At 42.6% G+C, this 17,078-nt stretch overlaps 1 protein-coding gene across 2 annotated transcripts in view; it reads right to left on the bottom strand.

The window, feature by feature from the left end:
* Positions 1-17,072, bottom strand: part of Mtmr10 (myotubularin related protein 10) — a 47,570-nt gene extending 30,498 nt beyond the window's left edge. For both annotated transcript variants that reach the window (XM_023709785.1, XM_023709788.1), the window contains exons 1-3: positions 16,920-17,072; positions 16,310-16,370; positions 1,031-1,167 (exon numbers count right to left, since the gene is read on the bottom strand). In XM_023709785.1, coding sequence (XP_023565553.1) covers positions 1,031-1,167; positions 16,310-16,370; positions 16,920-16,979 — 258 coding nt within the window. In that variant the 5' untranslated portion in view covers positions 16,980-17,072. The remainder of the gene's footprint in view (positions 1-1,030; positions 1,168-16,309; positions 16,371-16,919) is intronic.
* Between the last annotated feature and the right edge of the window lie 6 nt (positions 17,073-17,078).

Genomic DNA, 17,078 nt, shown 5'->3' with positions numbered 1-17,078 from the left:
AGGGCCTGGACCCATGGCAGTGTCCTGCACAAGTCCAGCTAGAGGCCTGGAGCCCATGATAATGTCTCATGCCAGTCTGTACCAAAGATCTGCACTGCGAAGGCCCAAAGGCCAGTGGTGGAAGCTAAAAGGTCTGTGCCAGTGGGATGAAGGATCTGTGCTAGCACGGTGAGGGATGTGCATTGGAGCTAGGAAGCAATGCTCAAAGTAAGGACCAGAGCACCCCTGAAAAAAAAAACCACAGCTATCCTCAGCAACAGTGAAGATCTGAGGTCATCCGTGGACAATAACAATCAAGATCATAAAAGCCAGCAGGACAGTCTTCTCCTGAGGATCGACAGGACAACATCTTCCCTTCAGTTCTGCTTTTATGTACAGGCAACAACCCGCATGGCCATCTACCCCAGAATCATGCTGATTCAGCTTGGCTGGATGTTATAAGTTGAGTATTAGTTAATCCAGTGCAAAGACTAAATTTTTCATTATGACTATGGAAAAAGAGTATCTTTACTTTTATAAACAAGTTAAGGGGCCAGCAAGATAGCTCAGTGGAGTAAGCGCCTGCTTAGGCTAGCATAGGGACTGGGATTCAATCCCTGGCACAACATGCAGCGTCGGCCCCAGCCCTGCCGCCAGGAGCACTGAGCTAGCTACTAAGTCCAGATGTGGTGGCACATGCCTGTAATCCTAGGGCAGGGGAGGCTAAAAAGAGGAGGATCACTATGAGTGTGAGCTATATAGTGAGACACTGCACAAAAAAAAAAAAAAAGATTTCAACTTTAAACAAGTTAAAAGCTTTGAAAGCTAAGAAATCTCTTCCAGGCTTAATAACCAATGATCATAAAGGATGAACAAAACTCTCCCTAATTGTATTCCTCAAATCTTAACATTCTTAGTTTTATTTTGAATTTTAATAGAATACAATCCAAACATTAATCATTTATTGATAAATTCATTATAGCATTTCCTTACCTGTGATTTATGTAACAACATGTGCTTATAGTGCTTAGAGTATACAAATAAAACACACCTGTAATGGCATTGGGTCATCAGTAATAAAAGAGATTTTGAAGTTACTGCATACCAGCTTTCCCCACAAATCATACTGGCTTGTGTCTGTTGCAATGAATTTTCTCACAAAGTTGACTTCATTTACAACAATTTCTCCTTTAAAAAAAAAACCAAAACATGTAAGCTCCAGCTATGCCTGCCACACATGTCAGACTCACTAAGCAACACAGAAAGAGCCCATGATTTGATGATGACAATAATGATGACAGTAAGAAGGAGCATTCAGGGACTGCTGCCCAGGCACCGGTCACCGAAGTCATCACAGCAGTAACCAAAATGGGGCTCAGGTCTCCATACCCATGTATAGAAATGGAGGCAGAAAGAGCTCTGGGGAATGAGCTGACTCAATCAGAGAAGCCAACCCACACCTGTACTCTGTGCTCTGCTATTCTGCCTGTTGTTATTTACTTGTAGAAAGGCATTCTGGAAAAGAAATAAACTGTATCTTTTCCCTTAGAGTATTACCTAGTGGAGTATTTTTGTCTTATTAAGATATTCTTCCTCCTGCAGGGATGAAACTCAGCACTCAATTTTATTGATTTTAAAGTAACTTTCACAAAGCAAAGTTAATTTCCCTTCTGCATTCAAGTGATAATGCTGCTGCTGCTGATGCATCTGGTACACGGTCTCACTATGCACCTGACTCGTAGTGATCCTCCTGTTTTCAGCCTCCCCAGCACTGGGATTATAGGCATGTGCTACCACACCAGGTCTCGGTAGTCAGCTCAACACATCTGGGGGCAGAGCCAGCGCAGCATGTGGTGCCAGGGATTGAACCCAGTCCCTGCACTTGCCTAAGTAGATACTTAGTCCACTGAGCTATTTCCCTGGCCCCGCATTCAAATTATAACTCAGTAAAACTAAAGCAAAGTCTGAGTTCAAAAGAAAGATAAGGGAGATATGCTGGGCATGGTGGTGCTCGCCTGTAATCCCAGTACTCATGAGGCTGAAGCAGGAGGATCCTTGTGAATTTGAGACCAGCCTGGACTACAAGGTGAGCTCAAGGCCAACCTGAACTGCATAGCAAGACTCTCTCAAGAAAACCAAAAAAAAGAAAGAAAGAAGAAAAAAAGAAAAGAAAAAAAGGGAAAAAAAGATAAGGAAAATAAATGTAAGAAATCAGCACAAAGTTGTGATGTGCTTTGTGCTTTTGAGAAGAATTATCATTTATTTAAAGCTTAGTCATTACTAAACTGTGAAGTTCAAGATCTAAAACTCAGCCAAAGAAATGTTTTTAAGCCAGCAGAATCCATAGAAAAGTTAGGTTACTGATCTGGATAGAACCTGTTTACTGCCAATCAATGAACACCTACCAACTCATGAAGAATCAAGTCTCAAAGCAATTCTCTTTCTAACAAAAATGTTACAATAGATTTTAATTACAAGAATAGCTTTTGGACTGGCCAATAGCTCAGTGGATTAAAGCCTCTGCTAAGGCAGAGCACAGTGGCCGGAGTTCAATCCCTGGCATACTGTGCCAGCCCCGCCCCCAGGGTGCGCTGAGAGGGCAACTGAGACTGGGCATGGTGGGGTACACCTGTAATCCCAGCTCTTGGAAGGCTGAACACAGGCGTATCACTATGAGTCCTATCTACTTAGTGAGACCCTGCATACCCTGCAGACCCTCACTAAAATACAAAAAGAAAAAAAGAACAGCTTTTATTCAAAGTTCCTAAAAATAAGGCTAGTTTTAAAAAAAGCCCCCTAACACGTACTAGAGGATTTAATTTGCACATGTTCATGTCAAATTCCCGGCTCAAACACTAGAGTGATTTCCAGTTAGGAACACAGCCTCCTTCACATGGCCTAAGGCCCTGTATGCCTTACCGGCCCTGGCTGTCTTCCTCCTCCTCGCTGTTCTGCCAACAACGGCCTTTTCATCCCCTCATACACAACATACTGCTTCTAGCTTTGCACTGTTCCCAGATCTTGGAACGTTCTTTCTTCCTCTTAGTCCAATCATCGTCTCAAAATACCTTTAAAAAGACTTCCTACTTAATTACCCCCCATCACAGTATTATACAATTCTTAGATCACAGCTGTACTTCTACATACACATGTATTTAAAGAAATACCTGCCTTACATTCAGGGTTACATGCTCTGTGGTGGTAGAAAAAGGAATGATTTTTATTAAGTGCTACAACTTCAGCACACAGAACAGTACCCAGCATGTAGCAGCTGCCCGATAAAGTGTTGAATAAATTAAATCACCTCAGTACCTTTGGTTCATCAGATAATCACTACCAGTTGGACAGAAGCTGTTCCAAACAGAACTGAAACTAGTAATTCAATATGCCCAAGTAAGCAAGTAGGCTGGAAGATTAGGGCTGTATGGATAAACTTACATGATGATAGAAAAAAATCAGAGAGCTGCCACTGCTTGCCCCGACATGCATAAAGAGAAGGAAAACCCAGCAATGAGAGTTTCTCAACATTTGTCCTTATTAAATTCTTTCAACAGCATGTAAGGGAAGAAAGGCAGGTGTCCTCTCTAACACAGAGACAAGGGATTTGGACCCAGGGAGACTAAATGGCTTTGCTGAGATCTTAAAAATAGTAAGGAGCAAATTTGGAACTTATAATACCAACACTATCTTCCCGTTGTATCTGTGGATTTCATGATCTCATGGATACCAAAATCTATAGATGCTCCAATCTCTCCCTGTCTCTGGTTTTTTGTTTTTGTTTTTTTTTTGGTGGTATTAGGGATCAAACTCAGGACCTACACTGAGCTATCTCCTATGCCTGATGCTCCAATCTCTTATAAAATAACAAGGGATAGTATATGTACATAATCTACAAACACCTCTACACGATTTATCATATACAATACAACTCAAATGTTTCGTAAGTATCATAGTTGTTCTATATTACTTAAGAGGTTTTGGGTTGCCTTGAATGAACAGGAATGGTCTTGAGTTGACTATAGAACATATAATACAGTTAACGGATGTAAGTAAAAAACCTACCTTTTTGTATGTTTTTGCTTTTTGTATTTTAGTGCACTAATCTGATGAAATAAAAAGTCTAACTTAATAATTAAACAAGAACTGGATGCCCACTAAAAAACAGAGGCCCAACTTTGCAGGCACACACTCATATAGAAAGGCTGAAATACTATCCTCTGTAACCCTGCTTTACTCCCCAAGTTGCACAGGAATGTGACCTCTGACCATGCTGGTTTCGGCTGGACTGTGTAGGTGCAGGTGCAGGAGAAGTGAGTGCTGCACTGCACCTCCCCCTGCAGAGCTGTACTGTTCACTGTGTAGTCCTCACTGGAGCACCGTGCAATCAATCCATGAAAAATACTGGTGAATACCACAGACCACTACACATTTACAATGTCATGGGGCTGCATTACTAGTTGTCTAGAGCCAGATGAAGCTTGGCCACATGGTTTAGAGAAGGATGACAAGAAAAGTCTGTACAGATGAGGAACTCACAGATGCTGAGGGCTGACTGTACTTGCTGCCCTATTCCTGCATAAAAGTAAACATGCTGAAGTGAGATGCAGTATGGACCTGTTATGGCTTGTGTGTAGATGTTTGCCCAAATGTTATCATAGGTGGGGCCTTTTCAGAAGTGGGTGGGTCCACAGTGTGTGACGCTGGAACTGATTCATGGTGCAATGCTAGGATCAAGAGCACTAGGACTAATATATGAGTGCTACCTTCCATAAGATAAGATATTAGGATATCTTAGTGTGGATAAGATATTAAGGATAGAAACAGCTGGGTTGGTATTAGGGATAGAAGAGCTCTCAGCAATGAGAAAAGAATTTGGTACCAGAGAAGTGGAATCACTTTTGTGACTGTATCTGACCATGTGGTTTAGGAGCCTTTGGAGCTGGTTTGTGAGAAGGCAAAAAGTTTGGAAAGGTTTGGAGATACCAGCTAAAAAAGTAGAGCTAGAATTTCTGAGACTATACTTAATGGGAGATTTTGGTCAGAGCTCAGAAGTCTACAGTGCTGATAGAAATCCTGCTGGTAGGGGCTGGTGAGATAGCTCAGCAGCCTAAGCACCCTCCTGGTGAGCACAAGGACCAAGGTTCAATCCCCAGTACTGCATGCTGGGCCGGCCCCAAAACAGCGTGGTGGCACACGGCTATAATCCCAGTGATGGGGAGGCTGAAACAGGATGATCACTCAAATCTGAGCTGTGTAGTGAGATCCTGTATCCAATAAATAAATGTAAAAATGAAGAAATTCTGCTGGCAGAGACCAGGCTTAGGTTTCTGCTGAGAAAAAGGACCACATATGTTGCATTCCAAATAAATACCTTTGCAGAAAATCTGCCTGCATTTTGATCCTGTCCATAAACTTTGCCTGAGACTGAGATTTGGGATGCTAGACTTAATTAATCTGGCAGAAAAAATCTTAATGTTGAGGTGGTGGCATGGCTGTTGAGAGCATTTAGCCAAATTCATGTTGAAAATCAAGAGCAAAGAGCCCAGCAGAATGACTTAAAATGTTTTGCATTTGACCGGGAAGACAGTTTCAGTAAGGCTATGGACTGCAAAGACAGAGCAGGAGATGTTCACTGCTGAGAAGAAACAGAAGTATAGGAAAGATGGTCTGAAGGCATCCCAAGCAGCAGTAGGACTCTATCCTCTATAGCCTCAAAATTGTAAAAGTGAAAGACTTTGCTCTGAGAAGAGAGCCCCAGAGCACTAACTTCCAAATGGCATGGGCCTGAAGATGTTGTTCTTTGGGGTTTAGTTCACAGACACTGGAGCCCTTACAGCCAAGAGTGAAGGAAGCCCAGCTACTGGTAACAAACCTTGAGTTATCCACAGAGTGGTTTTAGGCAGATGCAGAATGGCAGAGCTATGACTCAGGAAGGCTTCCACCCAGATTTTAGAAGAAGGCCAGGGGAACCAGGCAGTGTGCCCATGAGAGGGCTGTCTGTAAAGCTGTGAATGTGAAGCCAAAGATGCAGTGGGGAACCCAGAAGTTTGGAGAAGACAGACATATGGATAAACTGAGGGAAACTGCAAAGAGGAAGCAGAACTGGCCCAACAGAGAACCTGTGGAGGCTATGACCATGACAATGTTGTAGGGGTACAGCCACCAAGCCCTTTGGAGTTCATAACATGATCACCACAGATCACCTAGGATGCTAGACTTGGAACTATAGGATTTAATGTTTGGCCTGCTGGATTTTGGACTTGCTTGCTCTGAATTCTATCTCCTTCTTTGTAACTTTTGGAGTGGAAATGTCTATCTTGTGCCACTGAATGTTGTGCTTAATTGTCATTTCATTTGTACATTTAAGAGTTTGCCTTAAATCTCAGAGAAGACTTTGGACTCAGATTTTTCAGCAATGCTGAAACTGTTACTTCGGCAACCCTTAGAGATAGACTAAATGTCTTTTGCATAAAGGGATATGCATAAGCATTGGGAGGTCAGAGATGGAATCTTATGGCTTGTATCTAGATGTCCCCTCAAAGCCTCATGCAGTCATAGGTGGAGTTTTTCAGAAGTGGCTGGGTCTAGAGTGTGTGACTCTGGAGTTGATTCATAGCACAATGGTACAATCAAGAGCATTAGGATTAATGTTGTGAGTGCTACCCGCTCTAAGCAACCTGTGTAAGATATAAGAGACAGGAAAATCTGTTGCCGCCCCTTGTTTGCTCTTGCCTGCCTACATGCCGTGGACTATTTCTCCTCTGTGATGTCTCTCTTCCACGCCATTCTGCCTGGGAGCCAGCTAACTATAAACTGAATCCTAGGGCCAGCTAGATAGCTCAATGGATTAAAGCACCTGCTTAGGCCGACCCAGGGGCCAGGGTTTGCTCTCCAGCATGCTATGCCATGCCGGCCCCGTCCCCAGGGTGCAATGAGATAGCAATTGAGACTGGGCATAGTGGCGCGCTTGGGAGGATGAAAACAGGAGGATCACTACAAGTCCGATCTGTGTAGTGAGACCCTGTAGACCTTGTACTAAATACAAAAAACAAAAAACAAAAAAAAAGAAAAGGTTATAAGATAAAGCCTATGAACTGTGAGATAAATAATAATCTTTCCTCCTTTAACTCTGAGTTGGATATTTTGTCTCCAGAGTAAAAAAAATATTTAAGACAGTAATCAAACTCAATTAAAGATTAAAAGTATTAGTCTTGCCTAGATTCTAATGAGGAAAAAAATTTAAATGATTAAAACATACATAAAAACTCTTGGAATAATTCAAATATATAAAATTTAAACTTTAGCTGAGGATAGTGGTGCATGGCTATCATTCCCGGAACTCTAGGAGCCTGAGGCAGGAGGATCCTAAGTTTGAGAGCAAAAACTAGGCAACTTTGTGACTTAATGAGAGCCTGTATCAAAAATGTTCTGGGGACGTAGTACAGTGCAAATGTCCAGGATTCAATCCCTAGTGATTTATTTATTTATTTTTTATCTTCTACAGATTCTTGAATACGAAGCTCATCAATTCTCCTATCAGAATCTGGGCTACTGAACACTTATCCTTCTCTCCCAAGTTGTAGCTATCAACTGGAAGAGGCTCTTAACTTAAATAACTGAACTAATTATTCCCAGTTCAGACAGAGGACACATTTCTGTGACACTGATTTCTGATACAGAACTACTAGCTCACCAAGTATAATCTACACTACCTCTTCAGTGTGTGCCATCATTCTTTTTTTTTTTTTTTAAACTATACTTTAGTTTTATTTTTTTTATGTGGAACTGGGGATTGAACTCAGGTCCTTGCGCTTTCCAGGGAAGTGCTTATTCCACTGGGCCATCTCCTAGGCCCCATCATTCTTATCTACCTAACTCATGTAAAAAAGGATTCTCAAAACAATGTTAAAGCAATTGATACAGTCTTAACACTTAGGACTTATTTTTAATGTATATTATACTCAAATAAAAGTTTACTTTAAAGAAAAACACACATTAAAAGTTTCAAGTTCCTGAGAAGAGGAATGGCAGTAGTAATGGGGAAGAGATGGAGTAATGGCAGTATCACCCACTAGTTTTATTACAAGATGAACGCAGCATACCTTCTCCAGAAATCTGAATTTCTTACTGATGCACAAGTAAAATGTCAAGCCGTAAATGTGGTCAGGATGTGACAAAGAAAAGAATTCAGTGGCTCTGGGGGATGGTAAAATGGCCCATGAGGCAAATATAGACTCATGTTTTTGTAAATAAAACTACTGAAACACAGCCAGGTTCATTCAATTGTGTGGTACCCTCGGCTGCTTTCACAGGACTATGGCAGAACTGAGTACTATAGAGTCCTCAGTCGCAATAGAGACCGTTGGGCCCACAAGGCCAAAAATATATACTATCTGGCACTTTATAAAAAGGTTTGCTGACATCTGTGTTAAAAGATATTTACTTAAATAATAACTGTTAAAATTATACGAAACAAGGCTTAAAAAAACACAACTAGGCACCTCCCGTCTGAAAGCAGGTGCCTTCTATCTGCAGTGCTGCAGGCCTCTCACAGTGCTCCACAGACCCACGCAAGAGGAAGAGTGCAGACAGCAGACAGCCTTCCTCAGGGAACATGTCTTGGCACAGTCAGCTCAATAGACTCCAACCTACCAATAAGCTGCAGCGCTAAGCACAACACGCTATTTGCTCACACAACAGGTATTTGCTCATGATTTAAAAAGAAAAAGAGGGTAGGAGCTGTCATAAGTTATTCATATGCTATGGGACAGAAAACTAGTGTCTAGTCAGGGAAGAAAGAAGATACAAAGCAGCTTCTTCCTACACAGGATATATAAAGAGTACTGAGACTATTTTTGCTTACATTTTAAGCAAGTGACCTTGAAAAGGAAACTCATAATATAGGCTTTAAAACCCCCAGGAAGTGAAGTTTTTGTGGACACTACTCCTACAACCCTTCTGCATTGAAAGTGAGTGCTAGAGTGGCTCACACAGACTTGTGGGCCCTGCAGCGTTCATCTCGAGCTCCCTGCTCAGCATCGACAGTCACGGGGGACTGTTCACTTACCAACGCCCTCCAGCACACCACTGTGGGAAGGTGCAAGGAAGAGGCACGGAAGACAACGCAAACAGGCCATTAGCTCCAATACAGAGGAAGCAAAAAGTACTATAAAAACCTTTTTAATTTAGAAGATGGGCCAAGAGTTTCTAGAAGAGCCTGGGAAGGAATCAAGAAATCACCAGGTTGTTTTCTTCAAGATCTTTCCATCTATCATAAAGAATAATGAAAAAGGGAGTAAAAGAGAAGAGACCTTCACATGGTAGTTTGGAAAAATTTTAACTCCCTGAGGACCAAAATATCATATCATATTATCTTTCATGACACTTTACATAATTAATTCATGACCTGGCATACAAAAAAAAAAAAAAAAAAGTGAGCAATGTAGTTCAAAACTCCCTAGTTTCAATCCTCAGTACAAGCAGCAAAAAGTAAAAACAAAGAAAGAAAAAGGAGGAAGGGAAAGAAAGGAAGGGAGGTCAATCCATATTTGATAAGCAGAAATAAATTTTTTCATAAATTTCTGTTTGGTAAACAGTTTAGGACAATGTCTCACTGTGCATGGTAGCTAATTAACTCATGAAATGTATACAGACAAAAAGCATAATTTGATATGCAGCTTTAAATAGGGTGACTAACTATGCCAGTGTGCCTGGCCAAGGGCATTCCTTGATGTGGGACTTTCAGTATCAACACCAGAATGGTCTTAGGCAAACTGGGACAAGCTGGTTGCCCAAGTTTTGGGTAATTCTAGGAATTAAAGTAGTCCAAAAGCTATTACAGTAAGTTGAAGCTTAGAAGGCAAAACATCTGATGCTGTCTGTGGTACAGACAGGATCTGATTCTGCAGGTCACACACAGTGCAATAAAGGCGTATTACTTGGTACCACATTCAGTAGGTGCTACCCAGAATGGGAGTGAAGGAAGGTGAAAGTGTGGGCCTCTGGCAAGAGTAGAAGAAATCTTGAAGGGAGAAGGTTGAGATAATACAGAATGTGTGGTCACAGAAACAAAGCCCTAAATAAGAAGACATCTGGGTGAGAGCAAGGAGCCAGCCCCACTGAAGCAAGTATCAGCATTAGGAAGCAGTAAGTCACCAAGTGTCTAAGGTGGAAAGTCAGCGAAGCATGGTGGTTAAGAATTTAAATTCATCCTGCTTAAATAAGACTTTATTTATGTGGAGGCATGAAGAGTTTCTGAGCAGGAGGGCCAGCTACATACAGACTGACAGCTAAAGTCAGGAGGTAAATAACAATATGCTGGCCCGAGGCACTGCTGCAGCAGCCTAAGGAAGGGACAGTTCCCAACATTCTCCAGGCTCAGTATGAGAAACTCAACCTAATGTTTAATACTACAGTTGGTTACATTAGTTCTGATTCCAAGAGCACGTTACCTGTTCCTTATTCTCTGAGGTTATGCATCTACATGTTAAGATACTAAAAAGTAAATCCAGAATGCCTTCAAAAAGGCATTATATAACCCATCCAAAAGACAGTTTTCTTGCCTATAATGGATTCACAAGTCAACTAAGTAAGACTTATGGTAAAACAGAAAACAAGAACACTGCATTAAATAATCTACACAGTGAATACCTAAGAGATAAACAAGACATCTATACAATGGTTATTTTTACTTTCCAGATGGCCCATGGCTGTAGGCTTCCCTGATCTGATTACAAAAGACTTGACAATCAGTGCATTCACTATCAATCTAATAGTTCATCTCAATAATGAAAGCGCTGTTAGCACTGTAGATGGGAGGGAAAAGAACTGAGCTGGCACAGCTTTAGAATAGCAGCTGAGGTTTAGGGACGCATCCAAGATTCAGAGAACAAACATTTCCTGAGAAGCTTTTGCTGACAGACAGTCCTTGCCCTATCTCAGGCTAGACCTAGGTGACCTTCTGCTGAGCTTTCATGACCTCTGCCCTCCTGTGCAAAGCCCTTTACTATGAAATGAACTCAGGGCATGGCCTCATCCCGTCAGCTCTGTGCCGCTCTGCCAGCAGCTCCTAGCACGTATTTAGTACCTGCTGAACACAGTAATTCTCTTTGCCCTCTCATCCCCAGATCTTTAAAAGATATTACCCTGGGCCTAGAAGAAAGCAAGGCCACCAAGCATCACTCACCACAAGCCTCGCATCATCGTCACAGAGCCACTGGCCTTCCACCAACCTTTGCTGGGGCAGTCAGGAGCAGGAAGCCCACTGCCTCTCAAGACATTCCATTTTCTGGAGAGGCAGCTGAAACTGTTTAAGCTGGGTCAAAATCTGTCAAGGCTGTGAAAAGGGCAGAGCCAATGCCACTTTTTAAAAATTTTACTTCACTAGATAATTCCAAGGTGACATCCAACCTACCATCCAACAGTTCCAAAGCATAAGTCTAGACACTAAAGTCACCAGAACAGCCAGGCAGGTTCTACTGCTTAGTGGTTAAAGGTTCAGCCAGGGAGATAGGCACAGCAGCATGGCTCTACCTCCCAGCTCTGCAACACTGAACAAGTTACTCAGCCTCTACAAACTAGTTTTCTCATCTGCCAAATGAAGATAAATTGTTGCCTCACTTCTTAGTGGAATGTTACAAGGATTAACCTATAAACCATATTAAGCAAAGGATCTTATGTGTCAGGAACACATCTGGAACCAGCTCTCAGAAAAATGACTGGCTTTTGTGTTAGCTACACAGGCCTCAAAGATAACAAAACTAAGAGACTTACGTATCAGTACACTTCTTTGGAATTTCTCATTCTCTCTGACAGGTTTTCTAGAATTGTGGCCTCTGGCAGCATGACCAAAAGAGGATGCTTTCCCTTAGCACCAACTTGAAAACATCCAGAGGTACACCTGAGCACATGCTTGCAGGCTTGGGGGAGGGGAAATTATCCCTCTTGGCCACACCAAGTGTAGGTAGAACTGGATTATAACAACTGGCAAAAGAGGGAGGATGCATTGTTTTGGAAGATAGTGGAAGGATTCCTGGACAGACAAAATAACAAGTGGCCATTAAATCTTATCTATAGTTATTTCATCCAGTGGTTTCCAGTTTAGTATCCAAAAATAATATAGGGGTCAATATAGAGTTTTTAATCTGGTATTTTGCCAACTTAAAAACTTGCCTGAAGTCACAACCACTATCACCATATTTAATAAAAGAATACACTTATACTAAAGAAGTTAGAAGGATGTAATTCCAGAATAAAAGACATTAATTCAAACTTTGCTTTATGACAGAAGGCTACATTCTTCGTAATTTTCTCATTTTGAATAAGGGCTGGCAAAAATATCACCTAGATCTGATGCCTGGGCCTAGATGGGATCTGGGAACCACAGTCTGCTCTGAGTCCACAGGCAGCCTAGGGCCCTCTCTGGGCCCTAGGTGATGAAGGTGCTGCACACCTCCAGCACTGTCCCCATCTACACAGAAGCTGGTACTCTGGGGATGGTCACAATTTATCAAAAAAATATGTGAGCACAGTCTGGTATCAAATGCTTTTATTTATGCTTGCAAATAAACATGACACATGTATACACATACACACATTAAAATTTACATTCTAAGGGCTGGGAGATAGCTCGGTGGCATAAGCTCCTGCCTGGCCAACTCAAGGTCCTGAGTTCAATCCTGGTACCACATAAATAGACAGATAGATAGATAGATAGATAGATAGATAGAATTCATGTTCGATTTTCAAAAAAAAATATTGGAATACTTTATATAAATATAAATGCAGTCATAAAAATAACAACACTCATATAAGATGGGAGAATGAAGAGAAAAGATACTTTTTTTCATTTTTCTTAGGAGGCAAAGTTTATGTAATCCAGTCTGGCCTTAAACTCACTAGATAGCCCAGGCTGTCTCCCAAGTGCTGGGAACGTAAGTGTGTGCTGCCAAAAACAGCAGATTTTTAAAAAATTTATCTATCTACCTACCTATCTGGTACAGGGTCTCACTATGCAGCTCAGACTTGTAGTGATCCTCCTGTCTCAGCATCCCCAGTGCTGGGATTATAGGCATGTGTGAACACGCTTAGTTTGGGGCCGTCACAGCAGACCCCAGGTTCTAGAGCCAGCACAGCATATGGGATCGGGGAAACAAATCTGTGTCCTTGAGTTTGCCAGGCACAGGCTTAGATTGCTGAGCTGTCTCCCCAGCCCCACCTAGCAACTATAATTCTCTTGAGATGTTTGAAATGAAATAAGGCTTCCTCTTCTAAATCTGGGCATTTCTCTTTCGTGCTCTGTGCATGTGTATGATCAAGGTAGAGTTTAAGCAGGGGGTCTGAGAAATTCCTTCACTCAGTCACTCAATAAATACCTCAGGGCCTATCATACTTCATGTACTACATTAGACACCAGGACTACAGAGTTGAATTACAGGACTTCTGTGAACCAGAAAAGTTGAAAATCACTAGCACACACCAAAAATCTAAAATTACTGGTCATTTTCTTTAATTTTCCTCAATAAAAGATGAGGATTATTTAAAATTTAGCCTTGTTCAATTCTAATAGAGCACAAAGTGACCGCACACAAATAAACAATTGATTTTGTGTTCCAATTTCATCTGCTTATTGAATTAAAAAGTTCAAACTTCGGGCAACTGAAGTAGGATACCCTTGGAAGCAAGGCACTATGCCAAAGCATAGCATGCAATGCTATACCTCTGAACAATTACTTCTTGTTCCATGTGCCTGGGTAAAGCCACAGGTGACTTGGCCAAGTTTCCTTGTGATTCCTAACTGTAGTGAGGACGAGCACAGTATTATTCAATCATCCATGGTAAAAGTGGCCTAGGTCTTTGCAGTTTTGTTTTATTTGTGGTGCTAGGCATCAAGACCAGGGCCGTAACACTGGCCACTCTAGTTTAGGTCTGTAGGTCACTAACACCTCAGCTGGCTCCCAGATTTCATGGGTAGAAGACGAGGTGGCAGAGTAGGAAGCAACAGAGGTCCTAGAGGTAGTCACAAGGTGACAGGTGAGGTGAACTAGGAAGTCAAAATAACAACGGGGCAGCCAGACTGAACACAGCCAGGGAAGTACAGGAAGGCCAGCAGGAGAAGGTAATAACAGACTAAGTCAGGAAGGGGGCGAAACATGCTATAATTCAGATCGGCTCAGTGTTCTGTAAGGACAAGTCAGGAATAAACAGACTGCTGGGTGACAGAACCAAGACGTACACATGCACATATTTTCACTAGAAAGCTAACAAAGATCAGAGAGCACTTTAACAGGCAACTAAAAGACCCAGATTCACCTGCTACTGGTACCATTAGTACTAGTAAATCACTTCAAGTCAGCAACTAGGCTTAAAATCTGCCCCACGAAACTGACTTTAGAGAGTGAGTTTTTAGCATTTTTAAAGAGGTAACCCTTTACCAAGAAAGTTCTTCAAGCTTATTGATAATTAGTAACATTTTTCAGTAACCTCTTTTAGATGCAAAAGGTAGTATTAAAATATCAGGAGTATTTGTAGCTAAGGCAGTGTTGTTTATGAGCATCAAAGCAGAGCGTCAGGAGGTGGGAATGAATGCCTCACCAGCAGGCTTTTTCAAAGTAAAGACGGCCACAGTTCCACAGCTCACAGGCACTAATACTTGCGAGTACTAGTGGAGTGGCTAAAATAGCGTACACCCAGGAAGCCAGGTCTACTCAGTAATCACACTGTCCACCCTGAGGAAAACTAGAGGGTGAATCAATACACTATTTGGATGAAAGGTGTTAACATGAGCAAGGGTAAACATCTATGTTAACTCCCACAATAAAGTTTTAAAAAACATAAAACCCATACTGTATCTAACCTATATTCTAACCCTAAGCAAAATGTTTCTTTGTTTTTGGTTTTTGTTGTTTATGTATTTGGTAAAGGGTATCACTATACAGCTCAGACTCATACTGATGCTTCCTGTTTCCCAGGGCTGGGATTACAAGTGTGCGCCACCACGCTTGGTTTCGGGGGCCAGCTTGGTGGCCAGCTCAGCAAACCAGAGGGAGGTCAGGGCAGCATGCAGTGCCAGGTTTAAACCCAGGTCCCTGTGCTTGCCAGGCAGGCACTTAATCCACTGAGCTAGCTCCCTGGCCCCCTGAGCAAAGTTTATAATGTGTACATCCCTATTAAAAACTTTTTAAAAATTAAATAATTGTTTATGTTTCTAAATTTGTTTAGTTACTACCTTTAAAATTCTACCTATTTCACTAAAATTGGCTTTAAGAAATTACTGATATTTTAAAATGTTGATAGTGTCCACAGAAACTCATACTTGATATTTTAGATTTAAAATAGGCTTTCCAGTGCAACTACTTCCCCCACAATCATATTAAAAAATGACTTTCCCTAATCATTGCACCACTGTTACACACTTCAAAGTATGAATCAAATGATTTTTTTGTGTGCTCTAAAAGGAAACTCCTGTCTACCAGCAATCCTTTGTTATCTCTGAGGTCCTCTGAGGTAAAATTTGTTTGTTTGTTTTGAGACAGGAACTCACTATGTAGCTCAGGCTGGCCTTGAACTTACTGTGATCCTCCTGCCTCAGCCTCCTAAGTGCTGGGATTACAGGTGCACACCATCATGCCTTGCAGGTAAATTTTATTTGAATCAACAGTGCTTATCAACCTGGAAGAGATTTTGTCTCCCCTAAGGTCTGTGCATGTATGTACACATAGAGACGTGGGAATGCCTGGAGACGTTTTGGGTGTGGAAATTGGTTTTAGGGAATGCAGTACTACTGGCAACCAACAAGTAGGAGATGGGGATGCTGTTAAACTTAAGACAGCCCCTCACAACACAGAATTATCCAACCCAAAGCGTCCATAGTGCCTCTGCTGGGAAAATTCTGTTCTGAACTGAAACAAGCAAATTTGCAAATAGAGCTGACACATTCAAAATAAACTGCCAACCAGATAATTCAAAGTTCACTAAGCCTTGTGATCAGTACAGACTCAGACGCCACAAAAGCTGCTGTTCATACTATCAAAACACATGCAAAGGTACTTTCACTGCTCCAGCAATTAATGATACTTCCGTCAAAACAAAGATTTCAGAAGAAAAAAGGAAAATAAATCGGTGATGTTCTTGACAACTTTCTATGATGCTGTAAACTTTCAGGCATAAACATCAATCACCTCTAACCAACTCCCTCCTCTCAGTCATTAGATTTTTAACTGGAATAGTCTGAAGTAAACGAAAGATAAAAATTAAGCTGGCAATACTAGTCGGTAAAACAATATTGGACTAAAATATATTACTAAGTACTTAACATAACTTTAATGATTACCTGGCAAAAGCACTGGCTCCAGTTTTTTTATCTTCGGTTCCGAGTTGATCTTATCGTCAGTCTGAAATACATTATCAAATTAAATGAAAACCGAGATTTTCCCCTCTTAAGATACTAGGTGGTAACACTCGGCACCTCTCTCCCTACTTGAAACGTTCATGCCTTAATCACGTCTGACCCGAGTTCTTTTTCGGATCCTTCCTTATCGACCAGGAAACCTGACAATAAAAATATCCGAAAGTCGGGGCCGCTTCCAAGGGTTCCCGTTCGTGGCAGACAAGTCACCTCCTCCACCAGGCGCGCGCGAACGCCGCGGCCGAGCTGGTGGTCGCGCTGGGGACGGTGGTCGCGGCGGGGACCGGCGCCCCGCTAGGAGCTAACTGCAGGAAGGCAACTCGGAACACTTTCCTGGGGCTCGTCCCCCCGCAAGCCTGGGACGATCCGCTTCGGGCACGCAATGGCTGCGGCGGAGTTTCTCAAGTTTGCCGCGCGCGGGCAGGGGCTCCGGGAGGCGCGCCGCGCCGGGGCTGGGTCGGGGCTCGGGCGGCTCCGCGCCCCGGCCGGGCCCCCCGACACCCCGGGACGGCGCGCGGAGCCCCGAGGTGCGTACCTGGGCTGGCGGCAGGAGGTAGGACCTGAAGGAGGGTCGCGGCGGCTTCAGCGAGAACATGACGCCGCGCTCTCGTCGCCCGGCCCCGTCGCCCGTCGCGGGCCAGCGGCAGCGCCGACGCCTCCCCGCGCTGCAGCCGCCCAGGCCCAGTCTGCGGCC

The sequence above is a fragment of the Octodon degus genome, unplaced genomic scaffold (assembly GCF_000260255.1).
Source record: "Octodon degus isolate 3935 unplaced genomic scaffold, OctDeg1.0 scaffold00002, whole genome shotgun sequence".
NCBI classification, from domain to species: domain Eukaryota; kingdom Metazoa; phylum Chordata; class Mammalia; order Rodentia; family Octodontidae; genus Octodon; species Octodon degus.
Note: the sequence above shows the minus strand (reverse complement) of the source record. Positions and strands in the feature narration are given on the sequence as shown.